The 14,655-nt window shown below is 33.7% G+C and overlaps 1 protein-coding gene across 3 annotated transcripts in view; it reads right to left on the reverse strand.

The window, feature by feature from the left end:
- Positions 1 to 14,655, reverse strand: part of LOC106155829 (attractin-like protein 1) — a 30,001-nt gene that overhangs the window by 12,167 nt on the left and 3,179 nt on the right. For all 3 annotated transcript variants that reach the window (XM_087002738.1, XM_013530840.3, XM_013530841.3), the window contains exons 3-14: positions 12,756 to 12,890; positions 12,197 to 12,375; positions 11,773 to 11,941; positions 11,198 to 11,291; positions 9,600 to 9,816; positions 8,944 to 9,121; positions 8,390 to 8,544; positions 7,944 to 8,028; positions 7,745 to 7,809; positions 2,525 to 2,668; positions 1,751 to 1,863; positions 894 to 1,026 (exon numbers count right to left, since the gene is read on the reverse strand). In XM_087002738.1, the coding sequence (XP_086858864.1) occupies positions 894 to 1,026; positions 1,751 to 1,863; positions 2,525 to 2,668; positions 7,745 to 7,809; positions 7,944 to 8,028; positions 8,390 to 8,544; positions 8,944 to 9,121; positions 9,600 to 9,816; positions 11,198 to 11,291; positions 11,773 to 11,941; positions 12,197 to 12,375; positions 12,756 to 12,890 (1,667 nt within the window). The remainder of the gene's footprint in view (positions 1 to 893; positions 1,027 to 1,750; positions 1,864 to 2,524; positions 2,669 to 7,744; positions 7,810 to 7,943; positions 8,029 to 8,389; positions 8,545 to 8,943; positions 9,122 to 9,599; positions 9,817 to 11,197; positions 11,292 to 11,772; positions 11,942 to 12,196; positions 12,376 to 12,755; positions 12,891 to 14,655) is intronic.

Here is a 14,655-nt window from a genome sequence, read left to right on the forward strand (position 1 = left end):
GTCCATTCCCTCCTTGGCACAGTGTTGTAACTTAAGTGACAGTGACTCTAACAAAGATAACAGATGCAGGTAATGGCTAAATGTCCACACAACAATGCCACAAAAAATCTAGGTGACTTTAAATGCTTTTATAAAAAATATTAATCAAAAGCAAAGAACATTCAGAATGCTCTAAAATCATGCTTATGACAGGAGACAAAAAACAACAATTTGTTGGGGAGTGTTTTAGACAGGGAAATACCAAAATAAATGGCACTTAAGAAATACCAAAATAAATGGCACTTAAGACAACTAGAATCCAAACTGATCTAATTTCGAGCAAGTCAACATACAGACCAGGCTATAAAAAGGCATTACGATAAGAAACTCAGAGGCAGGTGCAACAAACAGATAACAAACAGCTATGACGAAGCATGACCAATATCATGCACTCACCCACAGAGCGAAGGTATGTTATACAACGTTTGTCACTTTTGTACCAGCCACAATAAGTTTGCATGTGACAAGCTTGGCAATTGTGTAACTTGTCACACTCACTGCTGTACTTGGCCTTGCATTGACCAAGGGGTGACACTAGCTGCAGGTGGATAAAAAGAAATGGTGTGGAATTTAAAATTAGTTGTGAAGGCACTCTGTAATCTGCACAAAAGTTTGACTCAGGTTTTAAAGCACATCATTGGTGGACATGTTTCCAACAGCACCAATTTTTATTGGTTTACACAGGTCAACAGAGAGGTTCACATTTTTAGCAAATGCTAGATTTGCAGCTGAAGACTAAAGAAATCTTGAAAATGAACTATCAACCAATATCTAAAACAGTACCGAGATACCACTGATGGCATATAAATCCTGAATCATACTTTCTCTTCCAAATGTTATTTTTACAGTCCTACCATGAAAACAGTCTTTAGTACTATCTCGCCAAGTGCAATTGGCTGAGGCCAGAAAGCATGCTGCACAATTGTGTAGATAGGGACACTCTGCACCTTGGTCATGTGATGAACATGTATCCTGGAGACCATTAAACTGGAACATAAGAATCAGGTCATCCACAACATACATACCAAATATACTTATTGTGCCATTCTTAACTCCATCTAAAAGGGCAAGAAAACTCTTGCCACTTACTGTAAAGCAGCCCTTTAATGTTTGAACATACATACATAAAGAAAATATCAAACAGTTTAAATGTATCCATTTATGATCAACATAAAAAATAGCTTTATAGAATCTGTTTTCGTACTTTGCCAAATGAAATATACTTGTACATTTTAAGTGCAATGAAAAAAAGGTTCTGGCAATAATGAAGGGAACATCACACAATAAAAAAAAAAACTTTTAAAAACTGACCATACCTATTTTCAAATTGATCCCATCTTTTGTTTAACAAAAACTTCTAGTAAAATTTAAATTAAACAAAAAACCAATTTGATAACTATGTTGTGGGCATTGTAAAAACACATGCAAATGGAAAATAATACAAAAAAAAAAAGAAAAAAAATACATAATTACTTAATTTACTTGGAAAAAAAAACAAAACAAAAATACATTGCTTTTTGAACTCAACCCGTTTTCTTGCTGAACAAATGCAATAACACATACATACACACAATTTTTGTGTCTGTTTGCAAAATCATTATATTAACTGATATTTTCTATGTGGTGCTTGTAATTTTAAAAAAATCATAAAACACACACACACACACACACACACACACACACACACACACACACACACACACAAACTTACAGAACTACAGTTATCCTTGGACTTGCAATGATGCCCACACCAGCTGCAGTTGTATGTATTCTCTTGACAACTTGGACAGGAAGTGAAATTTTCACAATAGCTCTTCCCAATGTCTGCAATTATTCAGTAAATGGTTATGGGTCAAAATACAAAATGTAACTTATTTTGCAATGACTACTAAACTTCATGTATATCTGGCAAAAATTTTCCCTTTTATAAATCAGAAAAATCACCCCTCTGTGAAAGTGTTTCTGAAGTTACCATAAATTGAGATGAAAGACATTTTTTTTATAAAACACAGAAAAAGGTACATTAAATATCCTCTTCCTAAATGTTATATGTTGCTCACTTATCAATTATTGAAAACATAATAGATGCTCTTCCTGTATTGTCTTGCCAAAATGAATTTTTAGTTGTCTCCACATATTTGAAAATCCCCCATGGTCATATTTATTTAATTTCCCAATTCAGACTCTACAGACAAAAAAACTCTTTCAATAAAATTTATCGGAAGCGTACCTAGCAGTGTTATTTTCTTGTTGTCACCGTTCTCTGATATCCCTTACCAACTTGCAACATATGTTTTTTACATGGTACAGGGCTGCCCGATTCAAAACACCCCCACTATCTTCTTGAATAAAAACGAGGCAATGCTCATGAAGACAGACGTCATTTCTGACCACTGATTAAAACTTAAGTAGTAAAAATTCCATGGAGAGCAGATTTAACAAAATGCCTGTCAAAATCTTGATCTATCTATCTATACATACATACCTTTTCTTTTGCACCAAGGCTCAACCCTCGTCCCGGGCATTTTCTCTGCATCTTCTAGTGAATAACATTTGTCCAACCAAGTACATCGCAAGCCCTGGTGAGTGGAAATGCAGTCTTCTTTGGTTCCATACTTTTCACATTTTCCTGAAAAGAATCAACATATCACTTATGTGAACAAAATATATAATTTAAGGTGAGTAATTCATTGTAACAAAGAAAAACAAGGCAGCAAAGCTGTCAAATGTACAGACAAAAAACAGAAAAAAAAAGATGCAAAAGAGGTCATTTTGTCAATTTTGATGCAACAATAAATAATGCTTATAATAGCAGTCAGTCAACACTATTTTTTCATTATGCACAACAGGTAACATGGTCAATAACAGGAGCAGATCCAGAAATATTTTTGGCAGTATTCTAAAGTATCTTTATTGATCCATCTTGCATTTTGATGGTCTTCCAAAAGAAAAAAATAGATACCCATCAATATAAAAAATCTAACTGTCTTCCAGGAGACCCAGAAGATGGTCTCAATCCACCCCTTCAATAAGATTATAGTTTCATGACCATGAGAGTTAAAATTCACATGATGAAAGTCCCAATATAAGAAAAATGATGACAGTGCATAAAATAATATTACTAGTGTTTAAAGACATGAATACCAATACAACTGCTTACGTGGAAATACAGAAATTGTGCAGAGCCTCAGGTGGATGGGAAAGTCACATCTTAAAAATGCCAGTGTTGGAGAAGAAATTAAAAAGAAAACAACAAAAATATAATCTAATGAAGCTGCTATTCAGTGCTTCCTTATTATGGACACTGTTATCCAGCAGAGAGCTTAACCTTTGGGAGTTTACAGGGAAATATCAACAAGTATGATTTATGAAATCTCATTTAATGGCCACTTAATCAGGCAAATGAGTTTATAGCACTAAACTTAGCCTAGTGAATACCCAAGGGGAATTTACAGACTGACCACACAAATTTGTCCCATAAGACACAGCTTAAGAAAAGCACAAAACAATAATGCACAAAAATAGGAGACTGCCAATTCTGATGCAATAGTACATTATGTTTAACTGCACAGTCAATATCAAATTTTAATTATGCAGAACAGGTAACAACGACGAAAGTAAAAGCATAAGGCTTCAGGTCCATCAAAGTTCAAATTTACAATTAGAAAGAGCCAGAATGAGAAAAATGAAAATTTAACACAAAATTGCATAAATTCAATAATAAATGACAACCCAATTGAGCTGGCTTTCTAATTTGAACTGCATGCCGATCCTAAAAATCATACTTGTAAGTTAAACATAATAATAAGTAACACAGTTTTCTTTCCATAATGTTTGCAGAAGCAGTACAAAAATATTTTTGTCAATTTTGATGTAACATTACATAATAATTTATAGAATAATGATCACCAATTTTTTATTATTGACTATGAATAGCAAGGACATGTAGAAAATTTGATTACCATTCGGCTTCATGTCCATGGGAGTTCTGAGTCCCACAATGAATATGCCAAAAAGATAATAATGAATATTTCACTAAAATGTATAAATTCCAGAAAAAGAAGCCAATTAGACTGCTTTTCCAACTTTTTTTGAAAGATTGAGTCGTAAGTAACATGATTTTCCCATAATGGTCATCATGGCAGCAACACCAAAAATTATGTTTTCTTCTATTTTGATGCAACATTACATAATGTTTAACAGCATAATGACCATCAATTTTTAATAATAAAATATTAGTATCATGGATATTCAGAAAATGTGACTAGCAAAGGTCTTCAAGCCCGTGGAGGTTCTAAGTCACACCTTGAAAATGCCAATAAATGAATAATTAAATTTTCACAAAAAACTGTTTAATTGCCAGAAAAATTTACCAAACAGACTGCATTGCCTACTGAAGCTATATTTTAGTCCCATGTTTCTTTCCTGTAAGTTTGAGAACAGTGAGTGATATGATTTTCCTTAAATGATCATCATGGGAACAGTGCCCAAAATAGGGGTTTCTTCAAATTTTGATGCAATATTACATAATGTTTAACAGCATAATGACCATCAATTTTTAATAATAAAATATTAGTATCATGGATATTCAGAAAATGTGACCAGCAAAGGTCTTCAGGACCATGAAACTTCAAAGTCACATCTTGAAAATGCCAAAATGTAAACAAGACAGCACTTTTCTGAAATGGGTTTATTTCCATTTTAACACTTTTTTAACATAAAACAAAATTAACAATTAACTGCCATTTTTATATGACCAACTAATAAAATTGATGAGATGGGGAAAATATCAATAGAACAGTGTTAAATGTCCAATTTCCTCCATCTAAGATTCTGAACATAGTGGATGATTGAATATGACAAATTGCAATGATATGAGTTTATTTCCAGTTTTGACACTTCATTACACAATACATGATAACAAATTTACCATCATTTTTACATAATCAACTGACAATGTTGTAAAGATGCAGGAAATGTCAAACAAACACTTTTATGTATCTTATTAGTTCAATAATGAGACTATTAACATGCCTAAGAATTGAATCTGAGGAAATGTGAAAAAAAAGCATAACTTCTAAAATAATGGACCGATTATGCTGATTTTCATACTCAACCTATGTTTTAGTAAGATTGACCACTCTTGTGAGTAAAATGACAATTTGCCTATCTGTTTTTCTTATATTGTATTATCAGTGTTGTATATATGCTAAAAAAATGAAAAAACAGCATAACTTCCATAAAAGTGGCTCTATCATGCTGTTTTTCAAACTTTACCTGCGTATTATGAATATTCATCAGTTCTGTAAGTTTCAAGCCAAAAGGTAAAATGGTATTTCACATATCGTGTTATCGGTGCTGCATATATGCTGAGAAAAGTGAAATAAAGATGCAAATAAGTGAAAAATTAAATTTTCACAAAAAACTGTTAAATTGCCAGAAAATTTTACCAAACAGACTGCGTTGCCTATTGAAGCTGTATGTTAGACCCATGTTTCTTTCCTGTAAGTTTGAGAACAGTAAGTGACATGATTTCCCTTAAATGGTCATCATAGGAGCAGTGCACAAAATAGGGGTTTCTTCAAATTTTGATGCAACATTACATAATGTTTAACAGCATAATGACAATCAAATGTTATTAATAAAATATTAGTAACATAGACATTCAGAAAATGTGACAAGCAAAAGTCTTCAGTATCATGGAACTTTAAAGTCACACCTTGAAGATGCCAATATGTGAAAAATTAAATTTTCACAAAAAACTGTTTAACTGCCAGAAAAAATTAACAAACAGACTGCATTGCCTACTGAAGCTGTATTTTAGCCCCATGTTTCTTTCCTGTAAGTTTGAGAACAGTAAGTGACATGGTTTTCCTTAAATGGTCATCATGGGAGCAGTGCCCAAAATAGGGGTTTCTTCAAGTTTTGATGCAATATTACATAATGTTTAACAGCATAATGACCATCAATTTTTAATAATAGAATATTAGTAACATGAACATTCAGAAAACGTGACTAGCAAAGGTCTGCAGGCTCATGGAACTTCAAAGTCACACCTTGAAAATGCCAATATGTGAAAAATTAAATTTTCACAAAAAACTGTTTAACTGCCAGAAAAAAATTACCAAACAGACTGCATTGACTACTGAAGCTGTATTTTGGCCCTATCTTTCTTTCCTGTAAGTTTGAAAACAGTAAGTGACATGGTTTTTCTTAAATGGTCATCATGGGAGCAGTGCCCAAAATAGGGGTTTCTTCAAGTTTTGATGCAATATTACATAATGTTTAACAGCATAATGACCATCAATTTTTAATCATAAAATATTAGTATCATGAATATTCAGAAAATGTGATTAGCAAAGGTCTGCAGGCTCATGAAATTTCAAAGTCACAGCTTAAAAATGCCAAAATGTAAACAAGACAGCACTGTTCTGAAATGGGTTTATTTCCATTTTTAACATTTTTTAAACATAAAACAAAATAAACAGTTTGTTGCCATTTTTATATGACCAACTAAGAAAATTGATGAGATGGGAAAAATATCAATAGAACAGTGTTTAATGTCCAATTTCCTCCATTCTGAGATTCTGAACATGGTGGATGATTGAATCTGACAAACTGCAATGATGAGTTTATTACCATTTTTGACAGTTTATTACACAATACACGATAACAAGTTTCCCATCATTTTTGCACAATCAATTAACAATGTTGTAAAGATGCAAGAAATATCAAACAAACACTTTCACGTATCTTATTAGTTAAATAATGAGACTGTTAACATGCCTAAGAATTGAATCTGAGGAAATGTGAAAAAAAAGCATAACTTCTAAAATAAAGGCCCGATCATGCTGATTTTCGAACTTGACCTGCGTATTATGAATATCCATCAGTTCTGTTAGTTTCAAGCCAAAAGGTAAAATGTTATTTCACTTATGGTGTTATCGGTGTTGCATATATGCTGAGAAAAGTGAAAAAACAGCCTAACTTCCCTAAAAATGACCCGATCATGCTGATTTTCGAACTTGACCTGCGGATTATGAATATTCATCAGTTTTGTAAGTTTCAAGCCAAAAAATAAAATGGTTTTCCACTTATCGTGTTATCGGTGCTGCATATATGCTGAAAAAAGTGAAAAAACAGCATAACTTCCCTAAAAATGGCCCGATCATGCTGATTTTCGAACTTGACCTGCGTATTAGGAATATTCACCAGTTCTGTAAGTTTCAAGCCAAAAGCAAAAACGGTGTTCCACTTATCGTGTTATCGGTAAAAGTGCAAGACGGCGACGACGGCGACGACAGACGCAGGTGATGGCTATATGTACAGACACATCTGTGTCTGTACATAAAAAAGAAGATAAAGTACATTCATATACAGGCCATTCCATAAGCTTTCCCCTTCAAAACATCACCCCCCCCCCCCCCTGTATTTTTCTTCTTTCAATGTCACACACATAAAAAAGTAAAAAAGAATTCAATATTATTTCACTAAAGTAAATTTGTTGAAATAAAATCTTCAATAATTGTTGCAGAAAGGAAAATACTTCGTATTTAAGCACAATTATATTTTTAGTCAATGACTACGAGATGATATACACTGAAACTTATAAAGCAATTTTAATTGTATTCATAAATGCTTCAGCTTAAAAAATACACCAAAATTTGTATATAAACTTGTCATACAGAACAATGGCACATTTTACCTGGTGTGTACTGAAACATATCTCCTAACATAAGTCCATTAAAGCCACCATAGATGAACATTTTCCTGAAATATAAAAATAATGTAGACTCAGAACACTTAAAATCATACAAAAAAAAATCTACTAGGATTTAAGAATCAGTGCTATACTACAAGTCAACTTTGCACTATAAAACCTTTGACAGCTGAATCCAACTTACTGATCATACACTTCTGCTGAATGTCCAAATCTTGCTAGATCTCCTCTCACCCTGGGCTCAGGTAAGGTGTACCACTGATCACAACCTGTAATAACAGATTTTGCTAGGTTAAGACACCTCAATATTTCAGAGCATTTGTATGTCCATAATTTCAACTTAATATCAATTTAACTTTCATTAAAAATAACTACAGTAACTTAACAATAAAAATCTGAATATCAAACGCCATGTCAGCCACCTGAACAGGGACGGATCCAGAGATATTTTCTGACATTCTTCCTAATTATCTTTGCTTAGCCATCCGACATTTTTGACTGTCTTCCGACAGAAAAAATTGGATACCCAACAATGTTAACTTGAAAATCTGACCGTCTTCCGGAAGACCCAGAAGACGGCCTCAATCTGCCCCTGCTGAACAAAGAGGAGATCAGTTGCTTGAATCTTACCAAGGTCATATCCCAAAAAATTTAGGGAATGACATTTTGCCCCATGACTGGTAGAAGTATCATTATGTGTATTTCCACCAAACACCAACATTAGTCCACTGATGACAACTGCTGAATGAAGGTAGCGCCTCTGGCCACTGCTGTGTAAAATCACCCTGAAGGAAGCATTGCACGGAATAATTCGATGTAAGACTAAGCTACTGCATTTTTACATTTTGATCTATTACTGGACTTCGAATGCCCAAGTCTAGTCATGTCCTGTGACAGGTTTGAAAAGACATAGTTTGCAAGTGCATACAGAGTGAAATCATCTGGAATTTTGCATCTGATATTTTAACTTATATGAGCTCAACAGATAACTAAAATCTTAGTACTAATATATTTATTAATGACCAACTTTGGGAAATGATGCCACAAAGGAAACTCCATAAATCACACAAATTGTAAGCAATATATCAATAGTAAGTATGGTATGTCTTTCACATACCAACATAAATGAAATATTAAAGAAAAGGAACAGCTACACAAAAACTGTACTATATATAGAGACTTACCATTTGTTTGTGGTTGTCTCAAAGCTATATAATTCATCTGATATCTTGTATGTAGAGACTGCAGTGGAGTGGTAGCCACCATGAACATAGATCTTATCCTTATGGTAAACACTTGTATGGCCATAACCTCCCTTTACAATTGCCCCTGATGTCCGGACAAGCTGACAGGATCCAATGACTAAGTAAAACCAAGAGGATCAAGTTTATCTCAATTACGCCAGCATTTACATAGCAAATCAATGCAAGTTGTATGTTAGTTAGTCTTATTTGTACTTAAACTTCTAAAAGTTTGTTAAATAAAATATGCAACACATGAGCTGTCTTAATTAATACTTCATAGACTAGTGTACAACACAAAAAGATGGTCAAAAAGCATTGCCTTCTTTTATTGCTTATCAAATGCTAAGAGCAAAATATAACATTTTGAAAATTATTTAGTCAATAAAATAAATATTGCACATGGCTACCATACATACTATATCCATTGATAAAATTAAGAAAGCATTAACTTATAATAAATAATCACTTCAGTAAACAAACTCCAAAAACAAATCCATTTTCATAGCTCCTAGACAAAAATAAGTCATTTTTTCTGGGGCGTTTTCATAGCAGACAAGCATATACCATAAGTCTTTCAAAAAAGAAAAAGTACGTACCTATATCACATTTTTGCACAGTATTCAAGTAACCAAAGACAGGACTGTGTCCAAATATGACTATCATTTCACCATTCACGTAGTGGGCAGTGTGTCCAACAACCTGAAGTCCGGTCTGGTTGACCAGCAGCCAGTCTTTTGTATTTATATTGAACTTCCACAGTTCATTAGTCACTTGTTTTTTGCCCACTAGTCCTCCATACATATATATGTCATTCTGAAACAAGTAAAAATGTGGTGAAAATTAAATGCCAAAATACCTGTTCTTCAATGGAATTTGTTAGTATGCTATGAGTGAGATAATGCACTGTCACCCAAGCCATTTATAAATGTTCATGGCACATATTGCCAGTGTATTTATAAACACACATATCAAAAGAAAGTACTTTCCTTTACCCATAACACAGTTCCTCTCGGCTTTTCCACAACCTCATGGTGCTATGCTGTTCAGGGACATGTGTCACAAAAGAAAATGTTACACGTTTCCAACCTAAAACTTCCAATTTTAAATAGAATACGCTCATAACACTATACACAGGGTGATGTCAAATAACGGCCTTTCCACTTTTACAAGTTTCTGCTCAATTGCAAACTGGAATTAAATTTAAGCAGGGTCATTTGTCCCTGGAACAATTGCTTTTGTTACCTTTACTAATGAAATATTGAATATTTTATCACCATATTTGTTTGTATGACTATGTTGCTTATTTGTATTTGAAGCAATTCGACCATCCATACAAGCCAGTATTGCACATACCAGTATGTCTGTTCTCGTGTCATCTTACATAAATGTTCCTTGTATAAATTCTTTCTGTTTTACTTTACTGTGAGGTTCTCTTTCATTTTTATCAGCAATTGAATGCCATTGTTCATGATACAATCTCTCATAATACCACACACTAGAATTTGTGGGCTTTAAATACCTTTGAGAAGTGGAGCATTGTCAGGAATAACAAACATATTTTTGATAATGAAGGAAACGACATACACAATGACCAGTACAACAAAATGTTTTGTCCTATTGAACAGATGGATGTGGATCTCCGTAACTACTGGATATCAATGTTCATTGATATCCAGTAGTTACGGATATCCATGGAACAAAAGTAATAAGTCACACAAAGAAAGAAAGATGTACATTGAGCATCAGGCTAAGAGACAGGAAGAAAATGAAGTAGAGAAGAGAACAGATCAAGGTGAGGAATGTGCTGCTTACAATTCAGGAAATGAAATGGAAATGGGCAGGACACGTCAGTAGAATCAAGGATGTCAGATGAACTATAAGGCTGAATGAGTGGTCACCAAGATATGGACATAGAAAACAACTAAAATATAACCTAAGTCCCGCATAAAACAACCTACTATCATTGCCTGATGTGTATGAAATGGCAATTCTCCAGACACAAGTAGTGACAATCTGTCCATTGAAGTAATCAAAGCTGATAACCAGGGCAGGCTATGGAAGGTCAATGACAGCAATAAGCAATACAGAATTATAAAGATATTAAGTAGTAATTACATACTGTTATTCTTTTGTTAGATTTCTATATCATAACTATTTCAAAATCAATAACCTATTAATCACCCTAATTACCTACCTGTATCATTACCAGTGTATGTCCATATCTTTTGGGTGGATTTATAACTGTGCTGGGCTCTACTGCTTCCCAAAACTTGTTTACCATATCAAATCTGAAGTAGAGCAACAAAGAACAAGTAAATTAAATCAGACATTTGTACGTATATAATAAACAGCAGTTAAAAATATAGACTCTCAAAAGAATAAAGATATAAGACCACTTTGAGCCTCTGAAAGTCTAGCCTCAGACTTCTACTGCAAATACAGGGACAAAAAAAAAGAAGCAAGTGAAGCAGAAAATAGCTATCATAACAGTGCACTAAATGATATCACATAATGTTTAACAGCATGAAAAACAACCAATCATGTTTTACTATTAATGTGGACATTCAGAAAACGTAACTGGCACACCTTGAAAACAAAATTCATTTACAGCAATGTAAAGGTTACATTTCAAAGAAAAGAACTGAAAAGTTTCCTTTGCATAACAATAAAAAATCAGCATTTATATGACAGAAATGGTCATGTTTATCCCATTACTCTATATTATTACCAGTATCTATATATATATGAAGAGCCAAGACATCAACATACCTTGCTATCTGCTGAAATGTAGATCCACCAAAATGTTCTCCCCCAATCAACCACATGTGATCTCCATGTAACACAGTCCTATGAGAAGCTCTTCCATCTATGTGTACAGAGGTAGTGTACACTACTTGTTCCCATGTGCCATTCTTCTCTGTTAAATTGCACCTTGGACCTGTGACAGCAATCATTTAATAATAAAACATCCAATCATTACATTTAAAATGATAAATTCAATAAAAGTAATTGGATGTGATATCAATTTGAGAAGTATGGTTTCCATAGTGGGCATAAAGCACTGTTTTACTTAATAATAAAATGTAATCTGTTGACATTTTCAAGACAACGACAACAAATATACATGGAAGGCACATGTTCATTTTTTTTTATCTACACCAAGAATGACTACTTAATTCAGATGAAAACAAACCTAAGAACCCCGTGTTACAATAGCATCCCCCTATAGTGTAGTTACAGCGTCCATATCTCCCACAATCATTGGGACATATCTCCTCAGAGCAGGAGACACCTCTCCAGCCTTGGCTACAGTTACAGACATGCCCATTACAGCTTCCATGACCAGAGCAATTATTGGGACAACCTCCGATTCTGAAAGGAAAGGTAAAATAACACTTAAGAGTGTGTGTATGCGTAAGTGTGCATTTTATTTCGTATTTGTACTTTATTTTGAACATTTTTGACAAGGGTGCACTGTGAAGAATGTTACTGCTATGCACATCATTGAGCCCAAAATGTAGCAGGTTCAATTACATAATAATATATATGACCAAATAAAATTCAAGAACAAATCGTTATTTCATTAGGCTGAAGAAGACATATGCTCATGATGAAACGACATTCAATTACAGCAAAATACATCAAACATATTAATCTACCATAGGTCGTGTTATCTATGCATGTGCAATTCATAATAAAAATGACAGCAAGAAAATAAATCATGTTTTATTTTTGGCAAAGACAATGCTTACTGATATGAAATATTGAATCCTGATATGTTGTAAGCTGCATCACTGAAGAAATAAAGAAAAGCTTTGCCCGACTTGGTTGTGACTTCTGGGACACTATGGCTCTGGTTTTTTAATGTCTCTTGTACAACCAATCCACTGTAAAAAGAAACACAATATATAATCATAATATATAATCATATTGTGATGTTCTTCAGATACAAAGTTATATTAGAACATCAATATAAACACTTTTCATTATTAATGTCACATCAAAGGTATAGCACCATAACTACTTCAAGGATCCATTAATATAACAATTACCTTTTTTTTAAGTCCACTCTTAAATTATGCATTGCCCAAGATCAGTCATATCCAATTAGAGAGCTAAAGAAAAAGCTTCACGGACCAAAGCGCCTTTATTTGATATTAACTGACACCATGTGCAGTGTAACAACCATCTCCACTCATCCAATCAATACAGGAGCACAGCCACTGCTGCAACTGTAGGCAGGTTATATACACCCCCATTAAAAAGGCAATACTTTCTGACTGTTAGAATTTAACTAGACATCCATGATAGCACATATATACAGGCATTCAACTGTAAACAACGGAATACCAAGAAACGGACTCGATGACTTTGAGGCAAGATGGATGGGGAAGGATTTCTTAAACAAGGCAGCAAAGCCATCAAATAGACAGACAAATAAATGACAAAAGTAACGGAAGCATTATCATGAAAATAATGAAGAAGCAATTTAACAATGAAAGTGCATAAAATGGTTTAAGTCACAGTGTAACAAGGGACAATCAAAGACTGACCAGCCAGTATACCCATATATCAAAGCAAACAAACGAGGTGCCTGTTCCAAGCTGGCACATTCCATTACTACACTCTTAATTTGTTCAAAATAAGCTTGTGGGCTAAAATAAAAATTATAACTCGAAGAAAAACATTTAGTCATACTGTGGTTTCAAACTCAAGCTGCAGTGTACTGTGCAAGTTTGAGAAGAAATAACAGGTTTATCCTTTTATTTAGTTTTAACGAGGAAAAAGTACACAGCAACTGTGATCCTAGGGCTGGGACTACCAATATACAACTGATAGCATAAAGTCCAGATGCATAGTGTCTGTCCATAAAATTGCCCAGTAGAATACCGCATTAGCCCTTGACTAATAAATAGACTGAATTGGTTTTAACCTAAATATCAATGTTACATACATTGAAGGCAGTCTCCAAGGCATAAATACAGATGAAAATGTAGATACGGTCCTTTTGAGGCAAGTTATTTATGACAGAGCAACAGTGTTCTAAAAATGAGCCTGTATCCCTGCAGGTCTTGAATTGCAAGTTTGCAACCACCTGGTAATGTTTTAACCAGTGGAAGGAGCACTCTGGGCGTGCCTTTTTTTTTTTTCACTGCAAAATTGTGCAAATGATTCAGAATTAACAAAATAAAATTCTACAATCTTTTTTTACACGTGTGTTATTTTCTACACTAATCATTCAATATGATAGATAGTTCAATTATATATGGATGAGTTATTATGTAATGTGACATTTAACAGTACTTCCAAGTATCCCTTCTACTTGCTAAAATTGAGATAATATATGCTATCCATTGCCCTGAATAACAGCTCACTGTGAATAATTTAGTTGGCAAAGCCTCATCATTGCAATATAATTCAATTGTCTTTGATTTTCTTCTGCTTCTTACAGTCACGTGAAGACATAAATAGTAAATCAATACCTACAGTAATGTGAAACAAGGCTAGTTGAAAGCCAACTTTTTACAGAAAAACACTACCATCTTTCACTCATTTCATACCAGAGTTGCATCTGCAAATTTATGTAAGTAAGCTATTGTGAATCTGGTATCTGGCCACATGAACAGAGTTCTTAGAACACCTACATAACTA

The sequence above is a fragment of the Lingula anatina genome, chromosome 1, assembly GCF_051362555.1.
Source record: "Lingula anatina isolate TDL-2025a chromosome 1, LinAna3.0, whole genome shotgun sequence".
Lineage (NCBI taxonomy): Eukaryota > Metazoa > Brachiopoda > Lingulata > Lingulida > Lingulidae > Lingula > Lingula anatina.